This window comes from Solenopsis invicta, chromosome 14 (assembly GCF_016802725.1).
Source record: "Solenopsis invicta isolate M01_SB chromosome 14, UNIL_Sinv_3.0, whole genome shotgun sequence".
NCBI classification, from domain to species: Eukaryota; Metazoa; Arthropoda; class Insecta; order Hymenoptera; family Formicidae; genus Solenopsis; species Solenopsis invicta.
In genome coordinates, this window is record NC_052677.1 from 13,955,072 (window position 1) to 13,979,314 (window position 24,243).

Here is a 24,243-nt window from a genome sequence, read left to right on the forward strand (position 1 = left end):
TTCTTCGCTCTTTTTAATTGTTTTATTTCGAATCATTTTATTTAAAAGCGCACATATTTTCTTTATGCCTTTTGTTTTAGATGCTTCTCTTTATCAACGGGAATGATCACTATCGCGACATCATTGAAGAAGCCAAATTGGAATCCACGAAGGGAAAGTGTTCTCCGCTTCGAAATCAAATCGCGAATCGCGCGCCAAATCTCGGCGCGGCGCTGAAGTTGGCCGTGTGTCGCGCGCGCCGCGTGGCGCGTCGTCGCCACGCGCACGACGCGCGGCCAACTTCAAGCGAGCGTCGCGACGAGAGATCAATTATTCGCGGCCGTTCGTGCACCACGCCGCACCGCACCGCACCGCTCCGTTCCATTCCGTCCGTTCGTCCCGTCCCGTCCCGTCTCGTTTCGTCGAGTCGTCGTCGCTCCGCAGAGCGCACGGTGTGCGTTGTTCCGTGCGCGTCGCGTAGTACGCAGCGCGCTCGCTCAGCTGTTGTCTCGGCTGAAGTGAAGTGACAGTATCCGCGTATCGCGGTGGTGCGCGATGTGGAAATCAATTTCGTGAAGGCGGCGGCGGCAGCGGCGGCGGCGGCGCAGCGGCGGCGGTGGTCGAGGTGGCCCGCGGTAAAGCGGCAGCGCGTTGCAACTGCTGCTGCCTGGAAACCCGCGTCGGAAAAGATGAACGGGAGTCTGGGGATAACGCGCGGCCCGGAGCAACATCCATTGCGATTCGCGGATTACTTCGTCATATGCAGCCTCGACAAGGACTCGGGTCTTGAGCCGGACAGGTACTTCGGTGAGTCTAGCCACATTCGCGCTTTCTTTTTGCACGCTGTCACCACCTCTCTCCCGTCACCTCTATCTTGCGATTCTTTATTCTCAGCGTGGAATAAAGAGAAAGAGAGAGAGAGACAGAGAGCGTGGAGGAGAGAAAGAGAGGGGGAGAGAATGCTCGATAATAGAGCTCAATAGTCGCGATAAAACGAAATGTCAAAGGAACAATGATACTGTTAAAAATGATTCCTCGTCTTTTAAATGTAATCTAAGCTGGCAGATGAATACGCAGGAGAATCTGTGATCTCGAAATGAAGGGCGCGACTATAATTGACTACATACAGTGCGTTTCAAAATCATCAATTCACACGGTTCGGTGAGCGACGTCGAAAGCCAATGCGTCAGACAATTTCAGTGTCAATAATAATTTCGCGCGCGATAAGAGTAATAAATTTTTTTTACGATAACAGACCGGCGAAAACTTCAATTATCATTCAAGAGTTAAATGGCACTCTCATTCGCAACGTAATTGGACGGTATTACGCGATGTTTAATTAATCCAGCCGAACAATGAACACGCAAATTGAATTTAAAATGCATTTCATTCCGAGCCGGAATTGGGCTAGTTGCGTAACTCATATTTGAATCTTATGAATTAATGTATTTCTGCAAATCATTCTCTCTCTCTCTCTCTCTCTCTCTCTCTCTCTCTCTCTCTCACACACACACGCACACATACAGAAACGGAGGCAGAATAAATATCAACAGGATGAAAGGCGCGTGTTTCGCTTTAAGCATATAAAGCGTAAAGAAGTGGGTCTCGGCACAGTACTTTCTTGAAACTTTCTGCATTCAAAATGAAACGAGGTTTTCGGAGGAAGGAGACGAAGGACGCACAGTGTGGGGAGGCATGGTTTTTCCTCGTAGGGAACGTTTGACAATTGATTTTTCCTCACGAACAGCAATTCTAGTTCGCAGCACGCGGACCAGCACGCTCAATCTCCGTTTGACCCCCTTGTCGTTAGGCTACCGTACACACCGGACGTGCAGGGAGCCTCGTAATACGCGAACGATGTTGTATACGACAGACAATGACCCTCCTGAGAAAACGCCGGGACGGTGCTTGCCACGAAAAAGGAAAAAAAAAATCGCTTCGGTGAAAGAGCTCTCCCCCGAGATCTGCCGGGACTAAAAAGGCTCTTGTATCCCAATGACGAGTCGCTTGTTCCGCCTGTTAGCCTGAGGATGTTGTTTTATGAACTTCGGACGATTGAGACTACTTGCCTGCCCAAGGATCTTGGTCTCGAAAAATTCGGATGAAAGAGAAACCTCCTTGAATGGATGTAGGGAGAGGAGGTAGAGAGATATTTAGTTGGGATTCTAACGGAAGTACATGTCTACGTTTCCTTTCGAATGTAGCAAATTTGTCTACGATTGTAATACGATGTAACAGTACATATAAAAAGATCAAATTATCGAATTTGCATAAGGTTTTAAGATTAACTCTTAAACGAGATTGGCAGCCGCTAAGATCTACAGCGTAAAAATATCCATAAAAAAAAAGTAATGCGAGCCTGAGAGTAAGGTCAAAGTTTACGTGTACGAGGAACGGTACAGGATATTTTATGTTATGCAGGATATTCCGTAGAAGTTTCTGTAAGTAGTGCATGTCTGGCGTAAAATTAATAGCGACTTCTTCTGAATCTACAAACTTTTTAAGATAAAATATTGCCCGCATGTATGTTCAATCGTACGAATAGAATAGGATAGAAATTTATTATCGTATTTGGAAAGAAGTTTAAAGTTATAAAAAAAAGGATAGTTTTGTTTCTCTATCAAAGTAATGATTCTTGTAATAATTAATACTACTCTAAATGTTTAATGTACTTTGTCGAAAAATTTATCGCGATGTGATCGCAATTTATATCATTTTTTACGAGTTTCTCCAACGTTTTTTTTTTTTTTAATCACCGTCAAGCAGATTTCTCCGCAAAATTGCGCGCTTGCAAATATCGGTTGTTGAGTGCGACACTTCACCCAGTTTTACGGTACTTCTTCATTTTCTGCTTCGAATGGAATGCAATAACTCGGTTAGTTAGCGAGCAAGTAAGAGAGCGCTCTGTACTCTCCGTTAAAAGTATTTTATATTCGTCAGCATAAAATGAAAAACATTTCCCCTTACACACGAAAAATCCGTTATACACTATACCACATAAGAAATGTCTGATACACAGCAAGAATACAAATAATTTTTAGTTTTATTATAATACGTTTTATTTTACAAATAATTGTTAAACTACTTGGATATTACGTTCTTTGCTTTTTTTCTACACTTTAATTAACTTTCTGATTGTATTCGAAGTCTTTTTCGAACATTTTTAAAGAAATACTCGTGATATTAGAAAGTATTGTTGACATAATTCACGTACAGTATTCAAAAATTTTACATCGTTATATAAAAAAACAATTACATTACTTTGTTTGGTCTTTTGTGAAATTATAATATAAAAGATATGACAAAATGTGTTTTGATAAATTTTTAACATCGAATTTTTTTTTATCCTGAATACGGTCAACGTATACATGAAATAAACACAGAAAGTTAATTGTTGGTACACATTAGTATTACATTTTAATCCTCAAGTTAATATACTTCTTGTTTATTGCTTATTCTTCGATTCGTTTTGTCTTCTTCGCGTTTATTTTTAGCAGACTTGTCTGGTAATCCTGTTCTTCCTTTTTTTTTGCAAATATTAGCCGTCCACACTTTCATGCTTCATTCTTTTCACTCAGGGCCTCACCCTTCTTTGCGTATATACTTCTAAAGAGCAATGGTCTGTAGAAGGGTCGTATCACCCCTTAAATACTTATTTTTAGTTTGTTAGATTTTAGGTATGAAATATTATCGTTGCTATAAAATACTTTTTGTATATTTTATTGATAAATTTAGAATTATCACTATATAACAAATTTTATTATGAATTAATTTAGAAATGGTTGACCCATTAAATAAATGTTACATACAATGGCACAAATGTTTTTTTTACAAAAATTACGAATAAAGTTGTACGAAAGAGCAATCTAAGTAATTATAGTTTTATAGTTCTTGTTTTAAAACATTGTATTACTACCTAAATGAGTTTCTGAAAAGTTTTGATTTTTGAAATATTTAACATCTACTGCTTTTAAAAAGTTTTAAATGTCCAATAAACTTCTGTTTTGGCACGAGAAACATGCTTCTTCCTTCACTTGTTACGGGACATAAACGTTTGTTGTGCGCCTACGTGCATGTGCGTCGTATGACTTGGTCCTATAACTACGCTTCCGCCTTTTAAACGCATACTTAAGTGCCAGTAGCCCCTTCATGTACAAATGACCCTATATACGATGACATCATACTTGCTCGCAAGAAGGGGAGAGGCAACTTATTCGGATACGACACTTTGGGAAGCTTGAAACGGAACATGTGGGAATAAAACAAAAAAATTGCAATATTGCATCTCTAACAAACTGCCATAAACCAGATTTTCGAGAACACCAGCCTAAAATATTATTTTTCACAAGTATTTTAGTAATGTGCAATTTTGTATCATAAGGAAATCGCAGAACGTTTATTAATAAAATAATTCGTTCATAGACATGTTATTTGAATTAATATTTTTAATAATTATTCTTTATTATATAAGCTATAATTTATATTATTTAATTAAATAACATAGGAGAAAAGTCGATTTTTCATGGAAATTTTGGGAGGGCTAATCACAGAATTTAAAAATACATAAAATTATTTTTGAAGAGAATCCGAAATTTAATGAATATTACTTTAGATGTTTTAGAATAAATATTAAATTGATAAATTATCTAATCGAGTGTTTTTAAACGTGAATTGTTTATTCTGAAATAATGTCTTTTATAATGTTGTTGCGTGAAAGTAATTTTATGCTGAAATTTGGATGCCTAATATCACAAAATTACATATTTAATGTAGTTATCAGTGAACTATGTACGAGTAGGGTCAACGATAATTTTTTTACGATTGTAGATAAGGTTCTTCCAAGAGTGATGCTAATGAACATAAATCTTGAAAAGAATATAAAACACATAAATTATATACTTTTTACTACATTATTAAAACTAATAAGTTCCAACTTCCACAAAATTAATTTATATCCCAGAAGAACCACAGAAACTTCCTTCCGAGTTAATTAATTTCCCACAAAAATTTCCGCTTTATTAATTATAACTTTTTAAAATTTTCTCACTGCATATTACAATTTGTGAACAAATTATTTTTTAAAACTTTAGTTTGCTTTTTTTTACGGTATACAAATATTCGAGTCTCAATATACTCACCAGCATACTCAATACCCTAATTGGTTCGTAATCAAAATTAATTGCTAATTAGTTGCAATTAAAAACTGCTGATGAAGAAAATTAACTCAGGTTCTTTTTTTTCAAAAAGAAATATCTATGTAATTCTCTTATCTTTTGTATTCCATATGAATTTGCAAGAGTCTGCACCCCTCTTTCTGACTGTTGCGTGACACATGTGGTTCATACACATGTATTTATAAGCACGCGTGGGCGTCGTACGTGCACACGTGTACGCACAAGCGGATTCACGGAAAATATTCGTTTGTTCCATGCCTCGTACGAGCATCGTACGAGCATCATGCTCTCGAATCAATACTTTCCATGGCACAGGGGCATATCGTTCATTTATTGCTCGTTTTCTTCCCCCTTTCTTCTCCTTCTCGGACGTGATTCTTTCTTTCTCTTGTCGCGCTCGTGGTTCACTCTCCTCTTGTATTTTGTATTTACTTCGTGCCACGGATGCATATAAATCGACCGCGTGATGTTTATCTGCGAGGCGAGTACTCGGGGTGCTCGTAAACGAGATCAATGATCTCTGCGAAAGTGACTTTGGTGAAAATTATATGGTACCACGGAATAGCTATAATTTCACAATTATATACTTAAATGTAATTTGACAGGAAGTTATTGAACTGTATATATCTATTTAAAAATTAATTATAAGTTGAAAAATTCATTCTCGAAACAATTTCTCCAATACTTAAATATTATTCATAAATTACATGTGAAGTGGAAAAAGGAGAACATTGCACGCATGCGACAAAAAGAGAAGGGAAAAGTTTAACAAAAATTTCAAGCTATTTAAATAATTGCGAAAATTTTGGAAAAAATTTTTTAAGAATATATTGGACATATAGTCCCTGCAAAGTAAATAAAATTTGGAAATGCGTTTAATATTAACATTTTAAATAAACTATTATATACATATGAATCTTGTGTGAATAAGATTATATTTTTATTTAATAACATATTTTTGTAGTTCATTTACTCTGTTATTAAAAATTAAATTAGTTTTTACAACATTAAGAAAAATTTCAATTTTTTTGTGCAAGTACTTTAAGTATTCAAGATGGTTTATACAAAGTTTTATTGTGATTGTCTGTTTAGTTATTTTGTGAATAAATAAATAAATTTTGTTTATTTTACAGACCTGATCTTTGCATCTCGCAATGAATGTTTTCATACATCATCTTGAATATTTAAAGTACTTAAATAAAAAAATTCAGAAGTTTTCATTATTTCTTATTTCATTATTTCAGATAAAAAATCGCTGCCAATTTTTTTTACTACTTTCAAATGTAAAGCAATATACAGCAATCTGTAATTTTTTCATAATTTTCTCAATGTTTTGAAATGTTTTATACATCCTTAATGCACTTGCACACGAATAACATCAGTTTATATTTTTTTCTTAGAGTTGTTTAATTGGTTTAGACAGTTACAGGAAGATTTGTAGAACAATTAAGAACCGGTGCAATACCGTCCGCTTTTAGACTACCCGTGCCATTACCGTTAGTAACCGCACTTTGATGTTGCGCATAAGGTATGGTGTAATTAGGAGTGTACTCGTAATAAGACCGTCTCGGCAACGATGCGTATACGAGAGTAGAAAGTACGGAGACCCACGTGTGTGGGGATTTAGGGACAATATATTCGTGTAATAACTGGGACGAGGCAGATATACAGTAAGAGTCTGAGTGCGCAATATTACGGACGATTTCAGCCCGTAGTTGCAGCACGATTCGCGTACGATAATTGCGATATTGAAAGTAAGCTGTTTTATAACATTTTTCCCGTACATAAAATACGTACAAATAAAATATATTACCAAATTATTAAACATCACTGCGAGACTCGTAACGGTAGCGAGCGTTTATCTAAACTAATCTAAAGGAATCGGCGAACAATTTTCTGCGCTCGATTAAGCACGATGACGACAGACCCGCATGACACGCTTTTTGAAGGCGATACACAATGATTTTAATAGAATAGATCGTAGATAACTTTTATCGATAACTTATGTCATTGCGTAAGCCGCTGAATCGTAATATTTTTTGTTGGGTGTAGAAAGAAATTTTATTTTTTTATTAGAAGATGATGAATAAAATTTTAATAAAAATTAACGAATTCACGAATAATTACGAATTCTTTATATAAATTATTTATTTTATATAAACTTGCTACGAGTTTTTATATCGTAATATTTTTTGTTGGGTGTAGAAAGAAATTTTATTTTTTTATTAGAAGATGATGAATAAAATTTTAATAAAAATTAACGAATTCACGAATAATTACGAATTCTTTATATAAATTATTTATTTTATATAAACTTGCTACGAGTTTTTATAGCGCTGCTGCTGCAATAACCAGAGATTCTTGTATGAGAATCTGACGCGCAATTTTCTAAAAATAAACGGAACACACATATTTTTTGCACAAGATTAAAACTCGCTGGACCGCGATTCGATGCACAGCGCGACTTATTATTATTCGGGGATCTCATGTATATGTGCAGATACGAAACTGAGGTATTGCAAAAAGCTATCGGTCTGTTAATCAAAACTGGTGAAGACCGACTCAATCAGTCCATTCGATTATCACCGACTACTTCGTGAACATCATTTCCAAACGGAGATTGACTCGCAGACCAGTTTATAACGTCAATTAAGATCTCAAATTGAAATCAATTCAACATGCATTTATTTAGACGTACGCATCTTATATAGAAAGTACCATATCCGTTGCATTTATTAAATAAACGTGTTTAAAATTTATTAAAAATCACACAAACTATTTTTGCTGTTTTTTTGCAAAATAAAGAGCGTGTTAATTTAATATATTTATTAATACTTTTAGCGATACGTTTAATTGTCTATAATATTTTACGCAATACATGAGCGTGTTAAAACATTTCGTTTTTATTAATATTTAAATTGTCATATTAATATGTAATTAATAATAATAATTATTGTACAAATTATTGTTTTCTCAAATAATTTCGGGAATAAAATGCGGCAAATTTAAGCGAGAAACTTTATAATAGGATGTGACAGAACTAGTTGTTTAAGGTAGGATTCAATTACTGCGGTGTGCTACAGCGAGAATTATTGCGTAGAGCGGATTCTCGAGATGCATGTAGATTAATTCGGAGCACGAACTTGGGATGTGCGTTCTATCCGACTTTAATCCAAGGAAAGTTCAACGTTGGCAAACGGTTTATGAAGCTTCGCGGAAGACTTTCGCATACGGAAGTAACGCTCGGATCGAATCTCATTTCCTAGTTCTCATCGTTATCTAGCTCGACTGTTGAGATAAAATTTAAAAAACTTTGCGATCTTATTTTGAGCGATATTTATTGTAAAATTTAATGCAAAAAGTTACTTTTTCCAAAATGCGATATAATTAGAATTGTACTACAAATTCGACTCGAGTATAAGTTCTATATGAGTAAATTAAAATGTGAAACGCGTTATATCGTAATACATTATATCGCAAATTATACAGATAAATATATTCACATAAATTGCATTTTTTGATAATTGGGTATTTTATAGTTTAACTTTTTTTATCCAATATCTTATTTTCAGAGTTGGGTAATAACTAGTTAAAAAGTTAAATAATAAAATTAATAACTTTTTTAACTTAACTTAGTTAATTTAAAATAATTTAATTTTTAACTTTAACTAGTTATTTTTTAATACATAAACTTTAATTCATTAATTTTTTTATTATGTTATAAATTTATCTAATCAAAAGAACAAACTTATAAAAGATAAATAAATTCCTACGTAAAAACAATATTTCTTTGTCATTTCTATAAACTTAATTTACAAATAAACTATTAAATTTGTTTGACGATCCACGTTATAATTGTTTTGAGTAATCTAACTTTAAAAATTTACAAATTTCTAATTTTATACGAATAATGCTTTTCAAAATTAACTTAAGTTAATTGAATCTTAATGCAACTAAATTAATTTTATAAGCCATTAAACTTAATTTAACTTTATTTAAAAAATATATATTGACTTACTCAATCTGATTATTTTATATATTATACATTTTATAAAATAGAATTGAATTAAAGCTGCGTTGCCGAGAACGACGAGCTCACGCTCATTTTTCTTTATTCGCGTCGAGGAAAACTAGAGCTTAATTGACCATGATCTATTGGTTGATTTATTGATTGTGATTAACTCTTGTTGCAAAGGACGTTTCGCAATTTGCGGTGTTCACTCTACAGTTTCTCTTCCTTCGTATCTCATTTCGCAAATGCGAAATCGTCTTGGGTGGCTGTTTGATCACGAACGATTAACTTCGTACAGAAGTACTTTTGTATTCTGACGAGGAATACTCCGTAGCAGTTGGAACAGCGCCAAGGCCTTCTGGATCGTCTCTCGGTCGGGTTCGTGGGAGCGTGTGGCATGTTCGATAACAGCTTTGCTGATTCTGCTGTAAGATAAGCATCTCTCTCTCTCTTTCGCTCCCTCGTCTTCTCTCCTTCCCTCTCTCTCTCTTTCTTTCTCTTTCGCGAGAGGCGGAATTTCGTCGTTTGCCAAAGATTGAGTCGCGCACTGAATTTTCTTTTCCTTCATCAAAAATATTTTGATTGCTGCTAAAAAAATATTGTACTAGACGTTTGACTGTGACATTCGTGACGAAGAGAACGTACGAGCAGTTTCTTTAATCGTTGCTTAAGTGGAAAAGCTATCGTTCGTGACTACAAGAAGCCATTCTTCTTGCGAGTCGTTAAGAACGATACTTGATATTTACGAAGGGTATTAAGTCTATTTGGCTTGTTCGTTTTTTTGCAGGTGACTCATTGCAGTGCACACCCCTGGACCGAGCATACAAAAGCAAAGTATTAGGACATTATCCAGACTCGGTACCATGGAATCCATTCGACGAACACGCTGTCTGCATGGTACGTGTATCTGTTAGGACAGCTGATTACTAATTACAATTCCGTCACGTATTATAATTTAGTAATAAATATAAATTTGTTTGCATTATATAATTCAGTTACTGTACTGTTGAAAAAGGAGAGTTTAATAAATAAATTAATTTCTAATATTTATTAATTAATTAAATACAACAAATTCATATATCGTACTTGTTGTAATATGACAAAATGAAATTAATTAAATTAATGACTAAATGTAAAGTATAAAGTTTAATCTATGTTATGTAGAAAGCTGTCAGATTCGAAGTATCTTTAACGTTCTAATTAGACTCAGGGAACATTTGTGTCTCGCGCAGTCGAAGGGAGTAACTTATCGATTACATTGATAATAGCTTTGTCTGCCAAGCGGTTTGCGATTTCGTACGCAAAAGCACTCGGTGGAGCCGACCTTCCACTCCTTCGTCCTCACGAAAGAAGATGGTCACAGGACGTACGGATTCAGCCTCGTTTTTTACGAGGAGTGCCGCAATCGCAAAATATGTGCCGCTATGCAAACGCTACAGGCGATGCACATCACAGAGCTCAGCAGCGGTCAAAACGGCACGCCTCCCACGTACGTTTTTCGTACAGTTCTAATTTTCTCTGTTTACCCGCGTGTGTCTCTTTACGTCAAATGTATAAAAATTCTCTCTCCATATTAAATTTCTTGATAAAAGAATTTTTCTTTTTCTTCCTAATTTTTATCAAAGTTTACTTATGCGAAATTAAAAACTTAAAAATTTAATAAACTAAAGATCATCATTTCGAATGCGGACAATTTAGAAAATACAAAAATGCATGTAAAGTTCGTATTCCATGTAGACACATATTAATTTCTTTTGTCTTTCAGTACCTCGGAATTTTTAAAATATGTTTGATAATTTTTCAGTGCGAGGAAGGGTCAGGATGGACATAACACGAGATCGCTGCCACGTCATTTTAAATTGTCAGCCCATTCGCCCAGTGCTGCGTTAGGATACTATGACTCTACCAAAGACAAGTTGCTAGTGACCAAATCAATATCCTTGCTATGCCAACAACCTTACCTCCACGCTGCAAAGATGTTCCTCACTAATCTCTATAAGTAAGATATTCCGCGAGTCTTATAAAGCTCCATTGAAACGAGCTGACACAGCTCTATTCTTCTTACATAACTGCCTTTATACCATGCTTTATAAGAACACTTTGAAGTACAAGCGATAATATTAGAGTGCTGCACAAATACTATCTGTTAATAAACGCATAAAGGGCAGGAATTAATTTTTAAAAAGAATTTGTTAATTGGAAATTTTTTTTAATTTACTGTTTGTGTTAAGCTTGTCTCTCTAGCACGAAATTCTGCAAATTATTGATGCAAACACAATATTTGTTAAGTGCTGTGCAAATATTTTTTTGCTTCTATTATTATTATAGTGAAATTAAAACTCTTGCACCATATAATACTTGCTTATATTTCACTGATTATTTGAAATATTTATATAATTGCTTCATATTTGATTAATGATAAATTAACGAAATGTCAGCCTTTTATAATGTAGATGTTCGAAAAAAAATCAGAAATTTTTCGAAATGACAGATACTTTGCTTGACAAAATTTATGTACAATAACCTAATGTATATTACGATAATATTAGAGATTATGATGTATATAATCAGCAAATTTTTTTTAGGTGTGTTCCTAGACATCCCGGACCTGGTCTTAGCTTAGAATCTTATGTGTATAACCTTCTGTATAACGTACCGATACCGTTACCTGGCAAATCGTTGAAGTTCTTTGTACCTAATGATGAACCAGCGAAATCCCCGCTGGAACTGGTTATTCATCAACCATCTCCGTCGCTGGAGCTACCGATGCTGGATTATCCTCTCAAGGATGTGTTCACGTGGCTGGGTGCAGATTGCCTAATTCAGTTGTTCACATGCGTGTTATTGGAGAACCAAGTTCTCTTGAGAAGCGCTGATTTTCACAAGCTGATGGTAGTATCGGAGTGTATAACGGCGCTTTTGTTTCCTTTCTCGTGGCAACATGTTTACGTACCGATATTACCCGCCAGTCTGCATCACTTCCTCGATGCACCTGTGCCCTTCATAATGGGTCTACATGCGCACAGTGAGGGTGGTGTATTAAAAATCGCTAGCGAAGTACGTTCTTTCTTTGTAAACTTTTCTTTTACATTTTATTTTTTTATTACATTTAAGAAAAATAATTCTTTATAAAAGATTAAGGCAATTGTATTTAACAATTATGAAAAATGCCAATTACGTTTGATTACAGGCAAACCTTTGTTATGTAGATATAGATAAGCAAAATAGCCAATTTCCGGAAGAATTACCCGTGTTTCCTCATAAAATGCAATTTATCACTGAGATCAGAGCGCTTCTAAATAAGTACAAAATACCACATTCAGGAAAGTAAGTAATTAGTTGTGTTTAGATCGTGTTGGAAATTTGATTGTTACTCTGTCATCTAAATTGAGCAAAATTTTTAGGACTGATAACATGGTCATTAATTATTATAATGGTGACATCATGACTAGTAGCTTGACGCTTCCCGGTTCTGGTTTTCATCTTCCTCGCAGAAAACATTCTTTGCACGATGTGCTGGATTGGGATCGACCGGAACCAGGGCCACAGTCGGACAACCTGCAAAGAATAGTGGATATTGTTAAGAGAACAGGTAAGACAATTTTTCAATATATAGCAATACTGTTATTATCGGAAGTATTTCCAAATTCTTGATTTTTCCTGTTTAGTCAACATGGATGATATTGATCCTATAGAAGATACCACGGAAAAAATACTCACGCCACAAGAGGAATATCAAGAGACTCTTATCTTCAATAATGCAATGAGGGAGATCTTTTTGAACCGTTTTGTACAAATGTTTTCTAGTTACGAACATTTTGTTATTCAACCGAGTCAGGTACGGGTATATAGCTTTTCCACAAAATAAAATAAAAATCTACTTCTTTATTAAATTATAATTATAATAAATTTTACTTTGAAGGATAAGGATGAATGGATAAACAATAGGGATAGTATGCATGTTTTCGACAAGGCCACGTTTTTATCTGATCAGCCAACCCAGCATCTACCGTTTTTATCGAGATTCCTGGAAACGCAGATGTTCGCTTCTCTTGTCGACAGCAAAGTGATGTCGACGTGGAGCGAACTTGACTGCAACATTAAAGTTTTTGATCAAAGGATCTCCGCTCTAAAGTAAGTCATAATGATGTAATGCTTTATTTATTTATAAGTAAATAATTGAAGAATAAAGATTTAAAAATCTTACAAAATTCACATTTTATCTGTTCTGTATTTCAGAAAGAAAGTTGGAGAGAGCATCATACGATCAATGCGATACGAGCCTTGCACGAATATCGCAGATACGCAACAAATACTCGAGCAGAGATTAAATAGCATAGATTTTGAAACAAATCCACCTACAGAGATTCTTCCTCATAGAGCTGCATATTTTCGAAGTTTTCCATTACTGGATAACGTCGCGTTGAATAAAGAGCCTGCTCAAAGGTATACTATTATATTATTTTTATTCAAAGGATATTATCTCTCAATTTTCAAATTCATTAATATCTGCTATTTCTATTTTATGCTTTCTGTAGTATACTTCGGTAAGAACTTTTAACACAAACTAAAATAATAGGACTTACAACAAAGTGCATCATATTTCTAATTTATAAGGTTTATTTTATAATCGAAAAAATTTCAAGAATGAATTACGCGCTTGATTTATTTTTGCTCTAAGTCCTTTAAAGATGCATTTTTGTATGTATTTATAAATTTGTGTTTTAAATTAATAATGGCGTAAATGTATAATCAATCAATTGTTTCTATCTGTAGTAGTAGAAGAGGGCAGACACAATGGAAATACAAAATGAAATCCATGGATACAAATGGAAAGCCTGCAATATCCCAAGAATCTCAATCACCTCGACCTCAAACTAAGCTCTCGGCGGACATGAGCCCCGCTTTAATAGCACAAGCTAATTGGACATTTGTAGAAAAATTGCTCAAGGTACTCACTCTTATGAATATTATTTAATATAATTAAAATTTTATGTGTACATTTATTATCTAGAATCATTTTCTTTATAATTTTTTCTATAATTTTTTTTAATGTGATATATAACTCATTTTTTAATTAATTTTTGAAGATATTTACATTTAACTAGTGGCGAAGAAACATTATAATTGATAAGGATTATATTTATTTTATATAAATTTAATATACATTTTCAAACTCAATATAATTATTATAATTCCTATCTATATTACAATTGTAAAATTGTCATTATGAGAATGTCACTTTTGCTTTAAGGATTGTAAATCCAAGACAAAGAGAATGTTAGTAGAGAAGATGGGATCAGAAGCTGTCGCGCTTGGTCACGGGGGTGAATCTCTGTCTGACGTCGAAGAAAACACTTTAGTCGCTAGTCTCTGTGATTTGTTGGAACGCGTGTGGAGCCACGGATTACAAAACAAGCAGGGCAAGAGTGCTCTTTGGTCGCATTTGACTATGTACTACGAAACAGTAGAATGTAATGATGCGACTAAGTCTATAGATCCCAACTTTCTTTCCCCTGGTAAGATGCATATGTCTTAAATTCCATAAATATTGCACTTTAATCTACTTTAATATTGTATTTTTATATTGTTATATCTTATAATCATGCGCGATAAATATGATAAGTGTATATATGTCGTAGGCAAATAGCAATTTTAGGAAAATAGTATCTGACTAGGTAAATAGCATTTGCCTGGTCAAATAGCTTAGAATTAAAACACAAAATGCCTGCTTTAAAAACCCAATAATTATAGAATTTTTGTGTTTTTCAAGCAGGCATGTTGTGTATTTAAAGTAGAGAATTAAAAACACAAAATGCCTGCTTTAAAAACACAAAAATTATGTAATTTATTCTAACCTAACCTAACCTGGCAAATGCTATTTGCCTAGTCAGATACTATTTTCCTAAAATTGCTATTTGCCTGCGACATATACACTGTTGTATATTCTCTGTTGAGAAAGAATAATATATCGATTGCAAATTATATAAAATTATTACTATTTTGCGGAAATGCAGCGCTAGCGTGGTCCGTGCTGCGGAAACGACTCGATTGTACGTGTCTCCATTTTACACAATAAGATAAAGTAGTGATTATAAAGTAGAGATTAGTGTTCTCTTCGTACGTATCGATATCCCGCACTATTAGTTTTGTAAGTGATTTACCAAACACTGTTGATATTACGTGTTTACGCTTTGCACATATTATTTTAGTATATTTGATTTGATATTCGAATATTTGATAACAAAAAAAAGGAATTGATATTAATGCGCTTAAAGTCTAAATTAGGCAATGATGTAAGCGATTTTATCATTCTGTTTACTATTGTTATATGTTTAATTTTTCTTTCTTTCTTTTATTTTTTTTTTTTTATGTTATAACTAGCTAAGAAATCTCTGAATAAATTTTCCGGGATACGGAATCATTTGGTTTCATCTTTGAGGGGCAAAAGTTTTATTGAAATTGCTTATTACATCAAGGACAATTTTAATGGTAAGCCTCGATATCGGCTTGCCGCAAAAATAGTTTCATGAACTAATTCTATTAGCGTTATTTCTTTTTTTTAAGCTCGTGAATGCTCAATTAACAAATCATTTCATAATGATGTTTGTCATTATATATTATTTTAATATTATGGTTTTCAAAAAAATTTACCAATAATATTTTTTATTGAAAAGAATGCATGTCAGATTGTTACGATGCAATTGTGCGTGTGCGTGTGTGTGTATAATGTATTTCGATACAAATTATATATAAAGATGAGTATGTATATACGTCTTCCTGAATGTTCTTACGAAGCATGGTACTGCATTTTCTGCACGAATTTATATTTATAAAAATATATATTAAATATAATTAGATGAATGTTCAACCAAATAGAATATGTTGTCTTTGCTTGTATTTTGTTAGCTTTCTTTGCTTAACTCAAAGAATACTTGTATCTAAAATATTTTATATTGTGATAGATTTGTCGAATTTGCAATTGGAGACGGACGTTTCACCCACAAGAGGTACGGATAAGCACAAATCTCCCGGTGAAAGGAAAACCGTCGGTCCTGAACACTTGAGGCCTCTCCCGGATTCTCTAATCTTTGACATTCGCAACGTTCAAGCGATGACTGATATTAAAACACATATTGGATATGCAAGAGCGTGGGTGCGGTTAGCGCTCGAGAAGAAATTATTGTCGCGCCATTTGAAGACGTTACTGTCGGACACTGGTCTATTGAGGTACATTTTAGGAATTATTAAAAATGCAGTTATTTGTACATATAATATATAATTATTAATATTATCTAGTTACTAATAACGCTAGTGATATTTAATATTATTAAACACAACTAATAATCTCACATATAAGAATCTCTTTAAGCATTAAACTAATTTATTTTTATGATTTATAAGATTTAATTTATAATTTATTAGGAGCCAATACAAGCGATCAGCGTTCTTACGCTGTGAAGAAGAGAAAGAGCAATTCTTGTATCACCTTCTGACACTGAATGCTGTTGACTATTTCTGCTTCACGAATAACTATCCGACGACGAAGTTACCCTATCGAGTTGTGATATTTCCCAGTCGAAAGGCAAGCGCTGCCACAACTTCGGCTAATAGTTGGATCGCTATTTCTGGTACACTCTGCGAAACTAATCCTGTACCCATACCAAAGGGAGCACTTGAATTTGTATTTCATGTAAGTATTTTAATTTAATTTATATCATACTACTGTTTATATAACTACATAAAATTATTAATTTTTTTTTAAATTAAATAACTCTACTTAAATTAATTGGGCTAATCATTTTAGAATTCTGAAATTATTTTATAATTTTTAACAATCTACAATCTACACAATCATGAATATTTCTTTTTAACATTTTAACAAGAACATTTGTCTAAATTTAATATTGTGTAATATAGATGTTATTTCATACATTTTAATTATTTTTCTGTTTTAGCATAAAAATTTAGGTGTGTTGTCTACGTTACGGATTGGACATGATAATACTGGATTATCGCCCAAATGGATGGTGGAACACGTTGTAGTGAGAAATGAAGTAACTGGACATACATTTAAGTTTCCCTGTGGTCGTTGGCTTGGCAGAGGAATAGATGACGGATCTACCGAACGTTTATTAGTAGGTGCTTTAGTACCTCGAAGTATTGATAGTGAAGAGTTAGTAGAATCGTGCTCCACACCGCCAAGATGTAGATCCCCGAGTATACCTAGACGTCCTATATTGTCGCAAGTTGAACTGCAACACATGCTCGGTAAATTAATATTATAATTACTATTATTTGTTTTTATATTGTATTTTTTTATTCTTCCGTATTATTCTCGTTATAATTCAAGTTAATTTCTAATATTAATTTGAATTAATTTAATGTCTTAGTAAATTGCGATACTATTGCATTATTTGCAGTATAATAAATTATTTAATACAGTAGTAAAAAGAGCTTGTTATTACATTCTTATTAATGTACAAAAAAATTTATATAACGTGACAAAATAAAAGATTAAAAAATTTTTATTTTAATTAATTTAAAATCCAAATTATTAGATATGAATTAAATAAAATAATACGAATAAAGTATTAAATATGATATTACAGGTGAAGCTGTTAACGCAATAGTTAAATATCACTATAGAAGAGAATGTCAAGATGGTTCCTTGACAGCACTATTATGCGGAGAAGGTGGTTTGGTGCCGTCCTTGGAACAGATATTTTTATTTGGCTTTAAAAATCAGAGAATATTTGGAAGAAACTTTTACGTGTGGGATTACCTCTGTAAGTATAAATTTGATCATATTTGATGACAAAACTGATATTATATATATCATTACTACTACTTAAAATCTTACAAGTTTTTCCATTGAAACAACCAATCAGAAAATTTTATATTAAATCAGTCAACTTGCGCTACGATTGTCACAAATTGATATATATAATATAAAGAAAAGTGTACATATAATTAAAACTATTGCAGTGCGTGTAAAAGAAAATTTCGAGATTTCTTTGCTGGAGGAAATGGACGAGGAGGAAATGGACGAGTATTCTCAAAGACTCAACCGAGATAGAAGAGTATACACAGAAAGCAGCCAAAGATTTACGATCTTGAGATGCTATTGTCATCTCATTGATCAAATCAATATGTTTAGTCAAACTTTAGGAAAAGATGGAAAATTTCAGTTATTTATCTGTTTAGCAGTGAGGTAAATTTATAAAATATTTTTACTAATGAGATATTGTCCATTTTCAATTCATCTTTTGTTGTTACTTAAGCTTGCGTGTTAATGTAATTTTCAGAGAGCAGCTTCTTCATCCAATGCTGCGGCCAATGAGTGATGCGCGTTCTACAATGGATATGTACGAAGAGAATTCATTTTTGAGAAATCCCACATTATTGACCTTCCTTATTCATATTCTTGAGCCGTTGAGCGAGTTCCATATTGTTCTCGAGAAGAGCTTGACTCATGGAATTTCAAGTATATGTTAGTATTTGCCAAAACGTGTCAATGTACACTAATTCGTTGCAAATATTCCATGTTCTTTTGACAAATGTTGCGAATCGTGAAATATTTCTCTCACAAATGATACGTCCGACTTTCCAAGATTATCAGTAAGAAACTGTCTATTAATGTTTTTAATTATTAATGAAATTAGGACGATCAAGCCTTGCATATATAGAAACAGATATTAACTGATAAAAAATTGATTAACTAAACAATAACAAATAAACTCGATTGTTATTATATATGGGACGATAAAAAAACTTGGAAAATTTCATTATTAAGAGAGATTAGATGGATTTAATATTAAAACTGAAGACTGTTATGGGGATGTGGCTGTACAATATGCTTTCACGAATAACAAGTTAGCGGCGAGAGATTAACGAGAAATTTATTAGATGTAACATTAAACAACAACATAAATCTCGTTCAGGTTTTTGAAGCTTACGATATTATCGTCAGTGATAAGAAATTAATGTATAATTTAGAATATATTTGGCCCGATCTTGCCATAGTTATTAATACGGTAAAAGTGATGTTCGTTGAAATATTGATAATGACAAATTGTGTACCAAAGATGTGATCCTATTTAATCAATATCATTTTACATTATTATTGAGTTAGATATTAAGTTTCTTTATCATTACGTGTTGTATATTTTTAATGCATGCAAAATATTTTTTAAAATAATTTTTATACTAATACATGTGGAATAACGATGATTTTTTTCTTCCGCGCGAAGATAGAAAGTTTTCTAATATGTACGAAGAATTATCAAAATATCCACACATAATTTGATGGATGAATCTTGGACAATGATTTTTACATAGAAAAGACAAAAAATAATAATTATTTTTAATGGCTGTGCTTTGATTCTTGAAATCGAATATAATTTTATCAAACATGAGTACTAACATGACATTTTTATGTTATATGTATAATTATTGTACATGCAACTTTAAGGTGTATATGTTCCGAGGATTATACGTACGAAAATCTTATAATTTTATTAAAATAACTATTTTTGTCCTCTGGATACTTAACAGATTTATACTTGAGATAATTATTATTTATTTAATGTATAATCTAATTATTTATGCAGAAAAAATTTATATTAATCATAATTGCAGTACATGAGGGCAAGAATTGTCACTGAATTGAATTTTATCATAAATGGACCAAATAACGTAAGCATTTTTAGTTTGGCGTATTTTTGTTCATTTTTGTTAAACCAAAGTATAAGTTATTAGAAAGATTTGTTCATTTGTTTCGATATTCTTTAATCTCATACTCATGAAACAAGAAACATGAACGGGCGAAACTTTTTGATCAAATATTGTCTGATCAGAAGGTATTGATATCGTTATAAATTTGATATACTCAGCTAGTTTTTGTAAACTCATAAAATGGGATAATATTGTACACTGTAAAAAAATAATTCCTCAAGTACAATCGAGTGTCTCTCATTGACTCAGAACTTCATTAGATAACTAAGAACTAAGAATCGTGTTTGATACATCTTTCAATACTTAATTTCACAATGTTATACGCATTGTGTGGCGAATTTCTCGTTATCGTGGCCAAATATGAGATTATGATCATATGCACTTATATATATCCATCCAAAATTTTAATATTGATATATATTTCATTTCAAAGTCCTTGACGATTTAACGTATAATGTGAATATTATATTTAATGTGATGCAATATCGTTTTTAGTTTTCTAATTTACTTTTGTTCTATACATAAATATACAAGATTAAAATAAATCAGATAAATATACACACACACATATATATATATATATATATATATATAACAAGTAAGAGAACCAAAATAGAAGTTGGAATAATTTTGTTATGCATTCTATTGCTTTAATTTCCTGCATTTCATTATGTAATTGTAGCAAGGTATATGGCTGATGCACAGAGTCTAGATGTATACGTTATAATCTTTCCTTCATTTGCCGGTTAAACTTCCATTGTCGAAAACACTTTTCAACATTTGCTACGAAGAGTGTAAGTTCCTTGAAAATAAACTAACTTTAACAGACTTTCCGGAATCAAAAGTATTTTGTGCAAAGTAATATTTCTGTAACGCGCTAATCTCAGGTATATACGATATATGTAGATATATATAGTTGCTTAGATATACATAGTACTCCATTATAGATTTCCTTAAAATACATATTTTAAGTATTTAAAAATCATGAAAACTTATTTGCCAGGATAATATCAATAACTTGAAAACACTTGCCTTTTTATGTCGATTTCTAAACCATGTGCTACTACTACTTTAGGAAATATGATTTTCGGAACAAATCAATAGATGATATAATAAGGAGATTGATAGATGTGTGTGGGATAAATTCCGATCTTTACAGACAAAGAATCTCGATCCAACAGCGGTCACTTTTTATCGAATATTGTATTCTTCCCTGAACGTACGTTGGATATATTTAATTGTAATATCGGTAGCTATGCCTCCTTCCTTTGTAATTTATTTTGAGATTTTAATGTTCCTGCAAGCCTTTTTTGCTTTTAAATGTATCAATTCTACCTAAGTTAAATAAACTTTCTTCCTCCACGATACTCATGGCTGTAGCCATTAAATTGGATGACCTAGCCGATGTTTACAGGCCGCCTCTATTAGTTTCTTTAATTTTCAAAAATGCCGAGATGAAGCTAAGTTAATAATATCGTAGCCAGGTCAGGAAGTCCAGGCATAACAAACATACTTTCCTGTTTCCTTTTTTTCTTTTTTAGTTCCAAAGACCTAAATATTTCATGTTACGTCGTCAAGGATTCGCGACCGCACTTTAATCAGTTAGCTAGCAATGTATTTACACTGCGGTATTTAAAAGACAAGAGTTATTTGTTTTAAAAATGCATTTTAAGGAAATTCGCCTCTATTCTAATTGTCTTCTAGCGAGAAGAAAAAAAATTTGTTTTGCGAAAAGATTCTAAGATTTTAAATCGGTACGTCACATTTGTTAAGCAAAAAACTTATAGTGTTGTTGTAAAACTTATGTAGCTGATATATATTGTGATCATTTTAGACTGACGACTAATTTACTTTTGTAAGTGTACATCATGTCTCTTTTATGTCAAGGTACATCCTCGTAGCTGGATTTTATATAATCACGTTGAAGTGGAGCTGCAGTTGTATATGAGATCGAACAATTTCATGACAAACATTTTATATAAATACTTTTCGAAATATGCAGGGTGTTCGGGTCAACGGGTAGAAGACCATTTAAGGCATAATTCTAGATGATGAAATAAAATAGAAAACAAGATAACTAAAATACGGATGCTTTATTTTTTTTTTAATTATAAATGTCTAAATAATTACGTAGTTTAAGCACTTTTTACATAAATATTAAAAAATTAAGAATTACAAAGTCGAAAATAAAAATCAAGAATAAAAGTCGCTAGAGACTTCATTTTTTAATTATAATTAAATTTCTGCATAATCACATATTTTAGGTACTTTTACATAAATATTTAAATGCTTATAACTAAAAAACGAAGTTAATCGCAAGCTTGATTTCTATCTTATTCTATTGTCTAGAATCACGTCTAAGTTTTCATTCGCCTATTGCCTAATACACACTGTATGTGTCCTTCATTAGTGTTATATTATGTGCACCTTGTAAAATGTATAATATAACCGGTTCGTGCAGTACAAAATTGTACAAACAAAGCTATATTATATAGGCGGCATCGATGAGGATACATGGCAGTGATGCTTCCACGTGAGCTCATTAACCGTGCAAATTCAATATTTATTGTAGCCTATAATTCTCAATAATTTCGTATCCCACTCTTTACGAAATTATTGCTCTGCTGTATATACGTGAAAATAATTATAAAGTTTCCCCTATTGTACAAGAAGTTTTACAAAGCATTCATCATGTAAGATGTATACACATACACACACTCTGATGGCTAAACCTAAAAAAATAGCTAGATTACGCATAGAATCTGCTATAAATTTCTGCCAGAAGGACAACAGAATCTATAATATCTGCAAAATGCTGCTAGAAATCTGACATTTTCTATGATATTCTATGCCAGTAGATTGACAGTAGAAATTAAATACATCCTGTTAACAGAATCTGATAACAGATTTCGACAGAAATCAAGTAGAATCCGCACTAATTGATTTCTACTGCCAGTGTGGCATAGAATGTCATAAAACAGGTTCATTTACAGAACGTAAGCAGACTGACCACAGATGTGATCGATCTGCTAACATTTTCTGATTCAATCTTTTTGTCGATGTTCAGCTAACATTTTCCTGATTAGATATGTATAATATATACACACACATACACATACACACATAGATACATGCACACCTATGTGTATATATACATACTTTGTAAGGTATATTATGTACAGTAGAAATAAATCATTATCACAAGAATTAGAAGAAATTTATTAATTTTTGCCTTCTATGTAATATGTATACTTTACACATACAGGATTTTCAATAATGGTTGTTCCCACATTTTACCATAGGAGCACGCATTTGTAATTTCTAACACAATAATATGTTAGAAATATATATCCGTCGGTAAATGCTCCTATGGTAAAATGTGAGGACAACCATTATCGAACACCCTGTATATGCAGATATATATTTTAATCATGATTCCAGTACAAGAGGCAAGAATTTTTATAAAATCGCAAATGGATCAAATGACATATTTATCTTTAGATTGATATATTTCTATTGAAATAAAGTATAAGTTAATCGAAAAAATTTGTTCACATTTTTATTTTTTTTCAATCTCATATTCATAACAAGAAATATAATCTGTGTAATTTCCCCCCAACCAATGTAGTTTACCCTGAATTGAAATTTAATCCGAGACAGATTATTGAGCACATGAAAGAAAAACATTCGTTTATTGCACAAAGTACTCGGGAAAATTCTAGCAATTTGAAAACACTTGTTTTTCCACATGAGGATGAGATCGATGCAACACCACAAACAATTGAAATCACTAATAACATGAGCCTCTGTGTTGTCATCTAAATTATGTACTACTATGACATTAGAATAATAAAATTTGATCTTCAAAACGAAATAATAAAGGATGTAATGTGGATGTTAATAGATAAGTATGGGATAAATATCGAACTATCAACGAATGGTTTCGGTCCAACAGCGATTACTGCTTATCGAATAATATTTTTTTTCCTGAGCATAATGTTAGACTTATTTAATTATAATATCGGTGACCAAATCTTCTATTTTCGTTTATTTAAAGATTTTGATGTCCCTGAAGGTATTTTTTTCCCTCAACCGTATCAATTCTTCCTAAGTTATACGAACCTTCTTTTGAGATACTTTTGGCTGTGGCCGTTAAATTGGATAACTTGGAAAATCGTGACAACCCGACTCCATTATCGATACTCTAAACGCATTATTTCGTCTTATTCTTCCACTCTCTTTCCTGAAAAAATGAAGTTGGCCACATGCAGGATACTGGGTATTGTAATTAAAAAGGAAGGAGAACATTCTGCTTTTACTGATAATATACTTGACAATAAT

General features: G+C 32.7%; 1 protein-coding gene and 1 long non-coding RNA gene across 3 annotated transcripts; one reads left to right on the plus strand and one right to left on the minus strand.

Moving 5' to 3' along the window:
* Positions 1–291: 291 nt before the first annotated feature.
* LOC105196205 (DENN domain-containing protein 5B) lies at positions 292–23,109 on the plus strand. Of its 2 annotated transcripts, XM_026137404.2 has the most exons (20): positions 292–786; positions 9,953–10,062; positions 10,434–10,654; positions 10,970–11,164; positions 11,751–12,222; positions 12,356–12,492; positions 12,570–12,757; positions 12,834–13,003; positions 13,088–13,299; positions 13,405–13,611; positions 13,704–13,712; positions 13,942–14,116; positions 14,420–14,684; positions 15,550–15,657; positions 16,131–16,395; positions 16,591–16,858; positions 17,124–17,436; positions 17,778–17,954; positions 18,154–18,379; positions 18,474–23,109. In XM_026137404.2, the coding sequence occupies exons 1-20, from the start codon at positions 669–671 to the stop codon at positions 18,661–18,663; spliced, it is 4,026 nt and encodes a 1,341-aa protein (XP_025993189.2). In that variant the 5' UTR covers positions 292–668; the 3' UTR covers positions 18,664–23,109. The 2 variants fall into 2 exon arrangements, with proteins under 2 accessions (XP_025993189.2, XP_025993191.2); XM_026137406.2 differs by lacking the exon at positions 13,704–13,712 and having other exon boundaries at positions 293–786.
* Positions 12,091–15,460, minus strand: LOC113004358. The gene is made up of 2 exons (XR_003268987.2): positions 15,165–15,460; positions 12,091–12,723 (listed from the first exon to the last, which is right to left on the minus strand). It is a non-coding gene; the product is annotated as an uncharacterized LOC113004358 (long non-coding RNA).
* Positions 23,110–24,243: the final 1,134 nt, after the last annotated feature.